Source organism: Ostrinia nubilalis, chromosome 10, assembly GCF_963855985.1.
Source record: "Ostrinia nubilalis chromosome 10, ilOstNubi1.1, whole genome shotgun sequence".
Lineage (NCBI taxonomy): Eukaryota > Metazoa > Arthropoda > Insecta > Lepidoptera > Crambidae > Ostrinia > Ostrinia nubilalis.
Window position 1 is genome coordinate 14,089,691 of NC_087097.1, and position 13,360 is coordinate 14,103,050.

Sequence of the window (13,360 nt, forward strand, 5' to 3'; positions counted from 1 at the left end):
GGAAAACAACCTTTTCTTTTCTCTGTAATTCCAGTTATTACGTGTATTACTGTAGTGTATTTTCGAGACTGGGGCACATTTTCATAGAATTCACTTGGATCGTTGCCATCCCATTCTGTATAATAATTAATAAATAAAATTGCAAATTATAAATAAATAAAATTGTATTGTTTATTTTACAGGAGCCTCAAAACATGAAGCCGTGGACCGGGACATGGGACGCCACCAAGGTTCTCAGCCCCTGCCTTCAATACGACCCTTTTCTAAAGAGCGTTACTGGTAAATGTTTCCATATCGAATAAACTATACCTATTTGAAATTGATTTGCCCATAACTTTTAGAATAATGAGGTTTCTAGAATAATGCGAGCATCAGGCCTCCCCAACCAGTGCCAACGTAGGGAGTGTAGGCCAAACCCATTGCTGTCATTAAATTTATCACCGTAGCACAAAGAAGACTCTCACTAATTTACAAAGAAATGGTGGCTTTGGTCCTACGCGGCGCTGGCCAGAAAGGTCTTTTAGGATCTTGCCCATTCATAAATTAAAGCACATATCAAAAGCACCTTAATGAAAAAGGGCTACTATAAAGTTGATGATTATATAAAAGATAAAAATGTTTGGAATGTTTAACTACCTAGCTCGCATCAATACTTATGACTATAATTTGTATATTTTAAAGACTGTAAACCCTTGAAAAGGAGGCTGACAATAGTGACTGAGTTTATTGCGCTGCTTCTTCTCAGCACTGGCCCATTTATTGTCCCGAAGCAGTGGTAGGGTAAATATTGGGACGTGTAAAAGTGCTTTTTAAAAGCCTATTTGCAAAAATAATGAGTTTTATGAGTTTTTTTATGAGTTTATGTCGTATATTAGAGGAATATGGAATCGATCCCATCGGTTAAGGAAGGTCACAAACTACATAAACGAATGCTTTCAGGTAGCGAGAACTGCCTCTTCCTAAACATCTACACGCCTCGGATGAACGCCGGGGCCAACCTGCCAGTGATGGTCTACATCCATGGCGGAGCCTTCATGTACGGCGCTGGGGGAATGTACGGAGCCGAGAACTTGATGGACAGAGACATGGTGGTGGTCACGGTGAACTACCGGGTGGGGCCTTTGGGTAAGACATCTTTTGGTTCTTTATAAATGACAAGAAACGAGACTGCATTACCTGCCTAGCTTGCTTGGTAACTTTATAAAAGACGATTGCCTTGATTGATAAAAAAGTCGATTCGATTCCCGCTTTATAATATAAGCAGTTCGATTTTTTTCAAGTTATTTATAATTTACTGTGTATAAAAGACCGTCTTTTGGTTCCATACAAATGACAAATGACGAGAATGCATGAATCTCACCTACCTAACTTGATATCTTGTAGGTTAATTGTGTTTTCTGTAATGAAGAAGTGGTGGAAAGGTAAGCTATAAGTGCTCTGAAAAGGGCCTAACACACTAATAAAGAACCTAAATTTGGGATTAATTTTGCGTAACGTTACTGTTTGTTTTACTAGGTACTTCATCTACAGACTTTTATGTAACTACCACTAGACAAACTGTCCTAAACAAAGGTTTTCATAGGATGAAATTCTGAAGCATGACTGAAATTACGAACATTATTAGATACTTAAATGTACTAAATATTATATTTTTCTCTAAATTGCGAGGATTACTTGATTGTTTACTCAATAAAATATCTATACATTATAATGTATCTTCCTATCTAGCTCTTTTTCACACTCCCAAACTTCGCATAAGAGAGAAAAGGCCGTCTATAGAAATCGTTTTAAAACAACTAAATTGGAAAATTTAAAGTCCAATCACTGTTGAGTTTTATTCAGTTGTAACACGAGCTATATTACAACAAAAATATAACTCTGATGTGCTGTCGACTGTACTTACCCTCTTCATTTTATACCTTAAAGCGGCTTTACCAGGAACTGTTTGGGATTTTGCGTACTTATACAGGGTGTTCACAAGAAACGGTGAATCAAAATAAACAACGGAAACCTTTGTGTTATTGAGACACGTGTAAGGTATGTGCGATTATTCGTTACATGCTGTTCTGCTTAAGTAGATAAAGCTATTGTGACCGAACGACATAATTTTGTACATTTCTACATGGGTTGCATTTGGGCATAAATGTCTGACCTCTCATTGGCAAGGAAGTAGAGAAATGTAGGATTCGTATGCGACAAAAGAGTTTAAATAGGTGCCAAGATCCGTAACATGAAATTCCTTTGCTAAATGCAGTCTTTTTCCATTAAAAAATTAGTAATTTGAGACACGGCTATTTGGCAGTATGCCTTTGCATATTCCTAAATAATTTAAAAATAAATAAAAAAAAACAAATGAACACGTTACTTTTCGCCTTTGAGAAAAAATGATGTAAAACAAATGAATAATTTTCATTTTTCTACATCTTTCTTTCTTGAGGCTTGATTTTTTATTTTTATGTGTTTAGGAATTTCATGCACTGTTATAATAAATTATTTGAAACTCGAGTGTTGTTCACATGTGTATTTGAAATACCATGAAACTACGCGAGAATATGATTCTAATCCAGATACCTTCTCGCATAGTAATTACAGTTGATTAATAGCACAACTATTATAATAATACCACCATAACAACATTTTAGCGAAAATACTCATACAAATGAAGAAAAATCTGACTATTTCTTTTACCTATTCACGCAAAACTTAACTCTGAATTCCTCACTGCATAAATGCGGAAAATGCACACCGTTATTCACTTGCTATAAAAGAGGTTTTAAGTTTCTTTGCATGGATTAAAACTTACTGAAAAGGGCTCATTTCTTTACCCTCTGAACTTTTTAAATAAATAAAAAAACAATTTAGTGCTGCCATACTTTAGCAACTGAGGTTGACGTTTCGTGACCTACTTAAAAGTTCTACGAATACATTAAAGACTCCGGAATGAAAATGTTCATTGGATAAAAAGATACAGTCGACGGCACATTACTGATTGGAATCATACCATAAAAATAATCTAATAGTTTTCATGGTTGCCGCACTCACTACATCTTAAGCCTAGGCGCAGACCAACGATTTTTCGTCGGCCGTAGTTTAGTCGGCCAGTTGATCAGTATGGGCATGTATGGAAGTGCGCACATTACACCGATTTGATTTGGCCGATTCTTCATACAATTTAAAATCGGGCACAACTATCGGCCAACTAAAAATCGATGTTCTGCGCCTAGTCTAAATCTATCTATCTATCTGATCTTAAATCTTAATCCAATTGGACTAACATTATGTGCAAGTGGGATTTTTCCAAATCAACTAAAGAATTAGTCATTTAAGCACGTCCAAAGGTTTTCCAATGTTTTAGTTTTGAAGTTCGTAAATATAATTTATTACGAGCATTATTCTTTTCAACTTTCCCAATTTAACTTTGGTTAGTTTAGTAAATCAATGAGTTCGAAGTTAGTTACTTAGCGAAAAATCTGTCGAGAAATTCCATTATGTACGAAAGCTTTTTCGATGATTCAGAGAAACCTAGTTTTCAAGTAGATCGGTCACCTACCTAGGTCTCGAGAGTTATAAAAAAACGTGCTTATGAATTTCAGACCAATTAGATCGTTTCACGTCTTCATTGTACGTCTAATTTGCCTAATCGCTTATAATCGCCTGAAATGTAGAGTAATATCGTAATAGCAATAGCGAAATGGTACTAACTACTACAGTCTAGCTAGGCGAAGGAGACTGAACTATCCTAGGATCGATATTTAATTATCGCCTTTATTCTTTTCAACCCAAAGACGTCTATTTCTAGACAAAGCCCCAAAGATTTCCACAACAACCTTTCCACCTGTCTTATTATTATTTCAACTAGCGGCCGCCCGCGACTTCGTTCGCGTGGGCCTCGTTTAGTGTTTTACCCCCGTTAGATATCATGTTGATAGATGGCGTTTCACGGCTTCCCCCGAATGAATATTTACGAACGTCATACAGTAGTTTGTCCAGCGCTGTAGATTTTAACCAATGACGATAGATAGATGGCGCTTTTTAGACACGTCTTATTTATTTATTGAAATAAAATTTATTTGTCACATATCGTCATAAGTTAGCCTATATGTTAATCTGGGTTATAAACAATAATACTGTAAAGTTTCAACAAAATCCGTTGAGTAGTTTTTGCGTGAAAGAGTAACAAACATCCAGACATCCAGACATCATGACATCCAGACATCCAAACTTTCGCCTTTATAATATTAGTAGGATAAAATTAACTGGCTTACCTTTCCCAGGTTTCCTTAGCACCGGCGACGAGCAGGCCCCAGGCAACTTCGGGCTGAAGGACCAGTCGTTCGCGCTTCGCTGGGTGCAGCAGAACATCATGATGTTTGGCGGGAACCCTGACAGCGTGACGTTGACCGGCTGCTCGGCTGGCGGCGCTAGTGTGCACTACCACTATCTGTCGCCCCTGTCGAAAGGTAAAACGACATTATTTTAAGATTATTATGATCTATCCACCCTAAACAAATTGTATGAGGATATTAGCACATTAGTGAGAAATATCGAAGGCGAACGTTTGCGAACGAACGCAAGCAAAGCTCAGTTTCTGAGAGAACATTATGATGTTTGGCGGGAACCCTGACAGCGTCACGCTGACCGGCTGCTCCGCTGGCGGCGCTAGTGTGCACTACCACTATCTGTCGCCTCTGTCGAAAGGTAAAACGACATTAATTTAAGATTATTATGATCTATCCACCCTCAACAAATTGATATCAGGATATTAGTGAGAAATATCGAAGGCGAACGTTTGCGAACGAACGTAAGCAAAGCTTAGTTTCTGAGAGAACATTATGATGTTTGGCGGGAATCCTGACAGCGTCACGCTGACCGGCTGCTCGGCTGGCGGCGCTAGTGTGCACTACCACTATCTGTCACCTCTGTCGAAAGGTAAAACAGCATTATACTAAACGTATTTAATCTACCCACCCTAAACGAAGCCTAATTGATATTAGTGACATAACATCGTAGCGAAGGCGAATGTTTAGCAACGATCGCAAGCAAAGTTTTTCTGAGCGAACATCATGATGTTTGGCGGGAATCCTGTCAGCGTGACGCTACAGTACCTATTAAGAGTACATTCCCTTCAGGTGGCATCACAAAAAACGAAATGTTATAAGTGAAATTATATCGAAGGTAAACGTTTGCTAACGAAGCAAACGAGCAAAGTTCAGCTTCAGAGCGAACATTTTGTATCTGAGACACATGAGTAATTCCAGAGAATCATACGAAAAAGTCAAACAACTGCACCTACGTCTGTATGTATAAATACAAAATAATATTTATTAACACAACAATACCATAATTATACTTTGATATCAACTTGAACAAACAATCAAGAAAAAAATCCTACCCACTGACCTGCAAATAGGTACTGCCGTAGACAATGGCACCTTGATCTGCGGACAAACAAACAGTCATCAACACAAATGTTGATTTTGTGTATGTGCATTGCATACAGATGACTCTTAATGGTATCACTACGAGTAGACTCGGATATCATCGCAATAGCAGATAGGTTAATAAAACTTGCTACTAGATAACCTTGCAATATTTTTATGATGATACCGTTTTGCAGAAGCCAAAAATATCTTACTATACTGTATTCTAACATTTTTATGAATACGTTATTGTCTATGGAATAAAATCTTGATGAAAAGTTATAAGTACCTACGTAATAACATATTCGTAAATTCTTTTTGCCAAAAGAGTTTCAGATAAGGAAAATTATTTAATGTAAAGGCCCTTTAAGGGATTTAAGTATCACCTATCTATGCTACAATTATTAGCCACTGTAAATAAAAAACTAACACACTACCAAACCAAAATCTTCTCATTTATATTGTGTTCTACGTTGCGCAAGCATTTGTTCGCATTTATATTGCTATTTAATTAACATAATTAGGGTAATTTTGTTATTTTATTTATTTTCTTTAACTTTGAGTCACCAAAGGGCTATTGCGTAGGTATGTCTTTTGTCCTCAAAAGTCATTGCCTTCGTTATCACAAAGGATTTATCTCAGTACGTTCACTTGTTAGATTATTGTGGTAGGTATGCTAACAGTAAACAACTCATTATTTTCTTAAGAATTAACACATTACTCTAGAATAACTCACACCGCTCTATTTACAAGTTAAAAATACAATAGACGTGGACAAAGTTACTCTATTTATTCACAAGTTAAAACAGTACAAGTTTCCACTAACTCCTTTTTTTTTTGGTCAGAAAAATACATTAATTTGTATTTTTGTATATACCAGCCGCGGGGGCAGTTAGTGGGTTATATGGGGTTCTCCCAGAAGGGCAGGGCCTACCCACTAAAAACCTGTTGCCCTCGGTAGCCATATGAGTTGAGAACGCGGGACATCACTATTGGCGTTTTGCCTCAAGCATTCGTCCGCGCAGTTTAACATCCTACAGAATGCCAAATACATTAATTGGTTCACAACGTGTTCATCATAATAATATGCTCTACAAATGAAATAACTCTTCCCTCTCTACACCCTCTGTAATAATCTCGTATAAAAACTCATAAAACTAATTTATTTATGCATGTAGGCTTTTAAAAAGCACTTTTACACGTCCCAGTATTAACCCTACCACTGCTTCAGGACAATAAATGGGCCAGTGCTGAGAAGAAACAGCGCAAGGAACTCAGTCGGAACAACTCGGGGCCTTCAAAACTAACATGGGATTATTCGCCGACTCAGTCAAGTCAGTTCGCCTGCTTTCGTCAGAACATAGAAGATATTTGCAGAAGCTATCAGAAAGTGCTAAAAATAGAAATGTTAATACGATTTTACGTAAAGTAATCCTTTAGATCTAATTAGTTTCGAAACTTTGTTTAGGTAATCTAGGATAATACCAAAGTCTTAATTAAAACTAACTCTGTTTAACTAACGGCTAACGACTTCCAACAAACTACCAGTGGAATTATGTTTTATTCTATAGATACTAGCTTTCCGCCAGCGGCTTCGCCCGCGTGGAATTTTGTCTGTCACAGAAAAACTCGCGAGCGTCCCTGTTTCAAAAACCGGGATAAAAACTATCCTATGTCCTTTCCCGGGACTCTATCTCTATGCCAAATTTCATCAAAATCGGTTCAGTGGTTTAGGCGTGAAAGCAAGACAGACAGACCGAGTTACTTTCGCATTTATAATATTAGTATAGATAGTGTACATAGATCTAGTTTTTAACTAATCCTAGATTTAAAACATGTGCTCAGTGGACTTTAGATTTATCGAAAAGTTGTCTATTTTCACGTAATATGAAGGGAATCATGTTTAGAGTTTAGACATTTAATTAAAACTGAGAGTAACAGGACTCAGAGGAGTCATTTATTATTTAGTGCATGTGTACTAAACTGCTTGACGTTTCCTACGACTTATTGCTACGAGTACCTACATGTAGACTCAGTTTTAATGGAACCCGAAAGTTTAAAGTAACGTTCAGAGGGCTGAGCTGAGTGTGAGCTCACTAGGGCGCTCACTAGTGAGCGCGTTTAAAAAATGTATGAATATATTAATTCTTGAAAGTTTCCGCTAGGGGCGCTGTACATTTTTTACGCGCTCACTAGTGACCGCGTTTGATATAAACTCACACTCGGCCCTCAGATAGCTGATAATAAAAAATGTGTGTCGTCGATAACATTGATGACAGTTACAACAGTTAGGCTGGGTTGCACCGTCTTACTTTAACTTTGACAAACGTCAAAAATCTGTCAAAATCCTTACAAAAACAGCGGTTATTGTTAAAGTTACGGTCAAAGTTAGGTGGTGCAACTCAGCCTTACTTTATTTTATTACAATTCCCCAGGTACTTTCATCAGAGGCATAGCGTTCAGTGGCTCAGCCTTCATGTCGTGGGCCCACGCTGTCAAACCTGTTCAGAAAGCCAAGACCCTGGCTGGCATCGTGGGCTGCCCATCCACCACCACCAGGGAAATGGTGGATTGCCTCAAGTACAGGCCAGCTGAAATGCTCGTCAACGCACAGATCGAGATGTTTGTAAGTATTTTGTTATTACTTACTATCCGTTCGCTTTAAGTTTGCCGCTGGCGATATGACGTCACTCGAAGGGAAGCGTCTATAACTATGTATAACAAACTATATTTAAAACATTTTTTATTTATTGTTATTGATAAAAATTGTGTATTTGCGTAAAATAAGACACGTTAATTGCGTATAATAATCACTAACTAATTGCGTTTAATCGCGAGGGGACGCGCATTCCACGGACGGACCGGCAAACTTAGCGCGAACGGGTAGTACGCCCGTATGATCACAAACATTACTATGAGGTCTCACAGTGCGAGTGGACGCACAGGGTGACACACGAACCAATCGCAGAGCTTTATTCAACGCTGTGCGCTCGATTTGCTGCTTCACTTGAGCAAGCATCGTTTGTGAATAGGTACGGGCGTTAGTCATATATTTTCTTAGATTAATAAAACCTAGATGGATAGTCTTCATACAAACGCTTCGTCAAGAGTGAGGCAAAAATCTTATGTCATTAGTGTCAATTTTGTTGGGGAGTGTAGACAGTGAAGTCGATTTTCCCGAAAGTAGGGAAATTTTTAATACGTTTTTAATTATTTTATAACTAACAAAAACAAAACGCATCATGTACTTACTTATTTATTGAATTCAAAGTACCTACCTAATTACAATAAGATAAATCGACTGAAAAGTCTCGATTTCATAAAAAAAGGAAGTGTATTTGTACGGCGAACAATTGGGAAATACATTTTCTTGTTACTGGTATCATTCCCGTATTTAATTTTTGAAAGCCAAATTCAAGCAAAATACGCGTCGAATCGTAGTACTTACTTATGAAATGTAACACTGGTCACTTTCTTTAGTTTTTCTGATGTATTTAGACACCCTTTCACAGCACAAACCGTCTTAATTAATTAAAAGTCGTCGGACGTGTTTACCAATTTTTCACTTTGACAGTTCATGTGACGTTTACGAGTAAGCCATTCTGGCTTACTAAAATCTGCCTCACCTTTCGTGCACTGACTATCTATCTAGGTTTTATTAATCTAAGTATATTTTACTCTTCACTGCAAGAACACGACCCTTGAGAGGGTTCTCCAGAGGCCAATGGAATATTTTGCCTACACTCCCCACGTTGCCAGGTGGATTGGAAAGGCCTAAATGTTTGCATATTTGTCTCTTAGTAGTAGCTCTTATGACATCCATGGGAAGAATGGGAGTGGTCCTAACCACACGAAAATTGAGGAAAATCCCAGATAAATTAACTTTAACTGTGAAAATTCGTAAAATAAGTAATTATTTATCTAATTTTAAATCTAAATACTTACCCCATTAGAAACTTCCAGACAATTTAGACCCAAATTCGACAGCAGCCTAAAATGACCCTTTTCAAACTACAACTTCAAATTGAGACGTTACCACACATTACTTGAAACTGCTCTATTTTCAATCGAGTTCTAAGAACATTCCAGAATAAACGCCTGAAAGTGTCAATAGTTTTAATCAAACTTTAAAACGTCTTTTCCAAACGCTACTCCACTTTAGAGAAAAGTCAACAGTTTCGTTGCAAAAGTTCACGCTGTCCGAAACACGTAAAGTTTGCTCCGACATTAAATTCAATTTATAAATTTTTGACGCTTCAGGCTTGCTCGAGGTCGTAAATAAACTTTTCAGATAATCCTCTCTTTTGTTAATCCTTCACCAGATAAGAGCCGTTTTAGATTTTAATTTAAGGAGCGTAATAACTCGTGTTTACTCACATGACTATACGAATTTTCGTAGTTCGTAAGTATTATATTTCGTAGCGAAAAATGTATAAGCCCGTAGTCACAGTCTTTTCTCTTTTTAATTAAAAAACTGAAAATAAATTTTTAACTGACGTTCCCAAGCTTTATAATCATCGAGTAAGTACATTATGATCGTTATTTCGTCTTGATTCTCTACAAATCGATAACATCCTGCTAGTTGGAAGATTGAAATAATTAACTAGGAGCTAGCTAATACCTATTACTTAATACACAATTAAGTGGGCGTTAATTAATAACTTCGTCGTTACTGTCGGCACCCGGAAAATTCATTTTATTTTCTGTAATAAAGCGCTTAGAAGCACCTCATTATAAATTGGAGCTTAGGCGTTGCAGAGCGCTGTATTTAAGTGTGCCTGGTATCTTAAATCTGTTCTATTTATTATGTTGGAAGCGCCCTACAAAATTAGAGGATGACATACACTAATTTATTCACGGAAGAATAGCTCAGGATCCGACTCAATGACGTACATCTATAACTTAAAGGTGACTGACTGACTAACTGACTTCAGTCAGTCAGTTAGTCAGTCAGTCACCTTTTTGATAGTAATCTATCAACGCACAGCCCAAACCACTGGACGGATCGGGCTGAAATTTGGCATGCAGGTAGATGTTATGACGTAGGCTTCCGCTAAGAAAGGATTTGACGAAACTCCACCCCTAAGGGGGTAAAACGGGATCCACGCGTACGAAAGCTGCTAGTTACTAAATAAAGGAACTGAACTAATGATACTCTGAAACCTGATCATGATCATCATTTCAACGGCAGTCCACTGCTGGACGCATCACAAACCATACTCTCTCTCTCTCTCTCTCTTTCTTTTTCATCCATCTACTACCAATCTTTATAAGGTCTTTTGTCCATCAAACAGTATGGCGTCCATCACTACATTCGCAGAGACGTAGTCTCCATTCGAGAAGCCTTTATCGTTGATTCTGCGACAAATGTAGCAATTGTTTGCCAAACCATGCCACTAATGTGCAATTACATGACGTGAAACCATTACTAGACGCGATATTTATGACCCTGTACCTAAACAACCATATTTTTCCCAATTGTCTTTTCTAATACGAATCAGACTCGTGTCATAAATATATTTTTACTTCCCAGGATTGGAAGGTCCACATGTTTACTCCGTTCACTCCGACGGTGGAGGCACCAGGTGTAAGAGAGCCTTTCCTGAGCCAGTACCCGTACCACGCCGCCCAAGCGGGCGCTATGCACCGAGTGCCTCTCATCACCTCCATCACCACTGAAGAGGGACTGTACCCTGCTGCAGGTAAGATCTTCATAAAGGTCTACCTGTTCACGTCGAATGTGTCACATCTTCATCAGTGGCGTAACTATACCATCCGAGGCCCGTGACAAATTCTGTACATGAGGCCCTTGGCGTGTCTAGGGTTAATTTTCAGGAGGGGGCCGATACCATCGTGAGGGAGGGGGGAGGGGATTAGGGTCTTGGACCGGGGCCCCCTCAGGTCGGGGCCCGTGGCATTTTGCCAGACCTGCAACCGTATAGTTACGCCACTAATCTTCATGTTTCTCTTTGTTCTTTCGTTGGAATCAAAAGCCCTCTTTCGGGGATTTCCATTAAGACCGGTCCATCAGTGGGCCCCACTTTGGCTTCCGGTGTTTGATCGCCTCTTGAGACTTTTTACACCCCAACGGTCATCAGTTCAACGAGCTACTTATATGTGTCAATTAAGATCTCCAAGCGTTCGAGTAGTAACACAAGTCCTCGTCAAAGTCGTCAATTACTTACATTAATTGCAAAATATAGAATACTTGTAGGTATTAAAGTTAATACGAAACGTGTAATGTTAAATAGAAAACAAACTTGTTCTGAGGGAAATCGTCGACCCCAGGTTAAGAAATTCCAGTTTAAAACGTGCTCAAAGCACGTAATAATTTTGTCTTAACCAAGTTTTATCACTGCAGAGTTTGCATTTTTGCAAAAAAACTGCCAAGTAAAAGAAAAACTTAAGATCTTCCTTATTCTAACTTTTAATGGCTTGGGTTGTACAATCGTTGGGAAAGTAAGTTAACGTGACAGTTATCTACCTGATTCAAGAATTCTAAGATGGCGTCATCTCGAGACTTCCGATCGGGATGTAATTTCCTAAATGGATTCGTCTGGATTGGCTTCAGTCTGAATGACTGTAACAAAAAAAAAACGATGGATGAGACTGTACCTGAGTTCTTTTAATTCTTTATAGTAGCATCTACTAAGTATTAGTACTTTTTACGGTTGCGTTTTTTTTTTTTCAAATTCATAACTTGATTTACGTTTTGCACCCTGCACCGGATTTAATTTTGTTCTGGCCACATTCCAAATTCTCAAACTCCAACGATATATTGTGTTTGTGGTACAGATCATACATTGACGTATTGAGTATTGAGTATTTTATTGCAAAACAGAACCTGCAGTAAAAATACAGGCTTCTTTTCTCAAGTGGAAAAGCATAATGGAATTGAACCGTGGATGTAAATAACAGTTTTTCAACATCATAAATACGGGTGAATACTCCATTGTTCACAGTACCATGTGTGCCAAGTTTCACTCGTTTTACAGGTTTTTTCAAAGCTGGCAACGTGCCGGTTCATATTGCACCGGACCGGACACAAACAATACTTTAAAATAACTCACAAAACGAAGTTATTAAATTCTGCTGGCTCATATTTGAAAACGATTTAAACTTATTCTATTTTTGTTGGATATACCTACTATTTAAAATCATAATTTTTCAGTCTACTGCCTTTGAAAACCCGAAACTTGTGACGTCAAAACAGCTCGAAAAAGGATATCAACTATGTACATATTTTGTCCAATTTTTTGAAATTTTGTTGAAGTAGGTAGGTTAGGTATTCGTATTTCACCAGCAGGGATTCTATAAATAATTATATAGAAGTTAATTTCTTCAAACAATTTTGCACATTATGCACGCGTTAAAACACAAAGAGAAAGTCTGCGAATTGGTTGCCAAGTGCAAAAATTTATAAAATAGTTACACTTTACTGCGTGTTTAAAAGAAAATGCTTTAGCTCTTTTGGAATAAACTCTGAGCTGCCTCAAAGCATTTCCTATCTTAAAAAGTTTCATAGCAAAGTACAGACAACAGCACATCAAGTTACCTAAATACTGTAGCATTTTTTTATAATGCGAACAGCTAGGGACTGGAATTCGCTGCCTGCTGCTGTCTTTCCCGAAGACTACATTTTCAAGGCGAAAGTGAACAGGGCAGATATGTACCATCCTAGACTGCATCCCACTTAACATCAGGTGCGATTGTGGTCAAATAACTGCCTTGTTATGCATAAAAAAAGCATCTTATTTGATTGTAATTGGGGCGATATTGCAAATATGTATAGTCTGATGTGCTGTCGTCTGTACAACTGGTACAACTTAAACCAATGAAGTTTAAAAGATTCCATTCTTTCCAATTTCTTAAAAATTCTTTCAATTCTTTAAAATTCGTAAATTACATTATGTCATCCCTTCATTTCGTGGCGCCTTGAA

General features: G+C 37.8%; 1 protein-coding gene across 1 annotated transcript in view; it reads left to right on the forward strand.

The window, feature by feature from the left end:
• LOC135075333 (carboxylic ester hydrolase-like) overlaps positions 1–13,360 on the forward strand; it is a 56,521-nt gene that overhangs the window by 11,575 nt on the left and 31,586 nt on the right. The window contains exons 2-6 of the mRNA XM_063969750.1: positions 183–279; positions 940–1,125; positions 4,275–4,460; positions 7,856–8,046; positions 10,954–11,122. Coding sequence (XP_063825820.1) covers positions 183–279; positions 940–1,125; positions 4,275–4,460; positions 7,856–8,046; positions 10,954–11,122 — 829 coding nt within the window. The remainder of the gene's footprint in view (positions 1–182; positions 280–939; positions 1,126–4,274; positions 4,461–7,855; positions 8,047–10,953; positions 11,123–13,360) is intronic.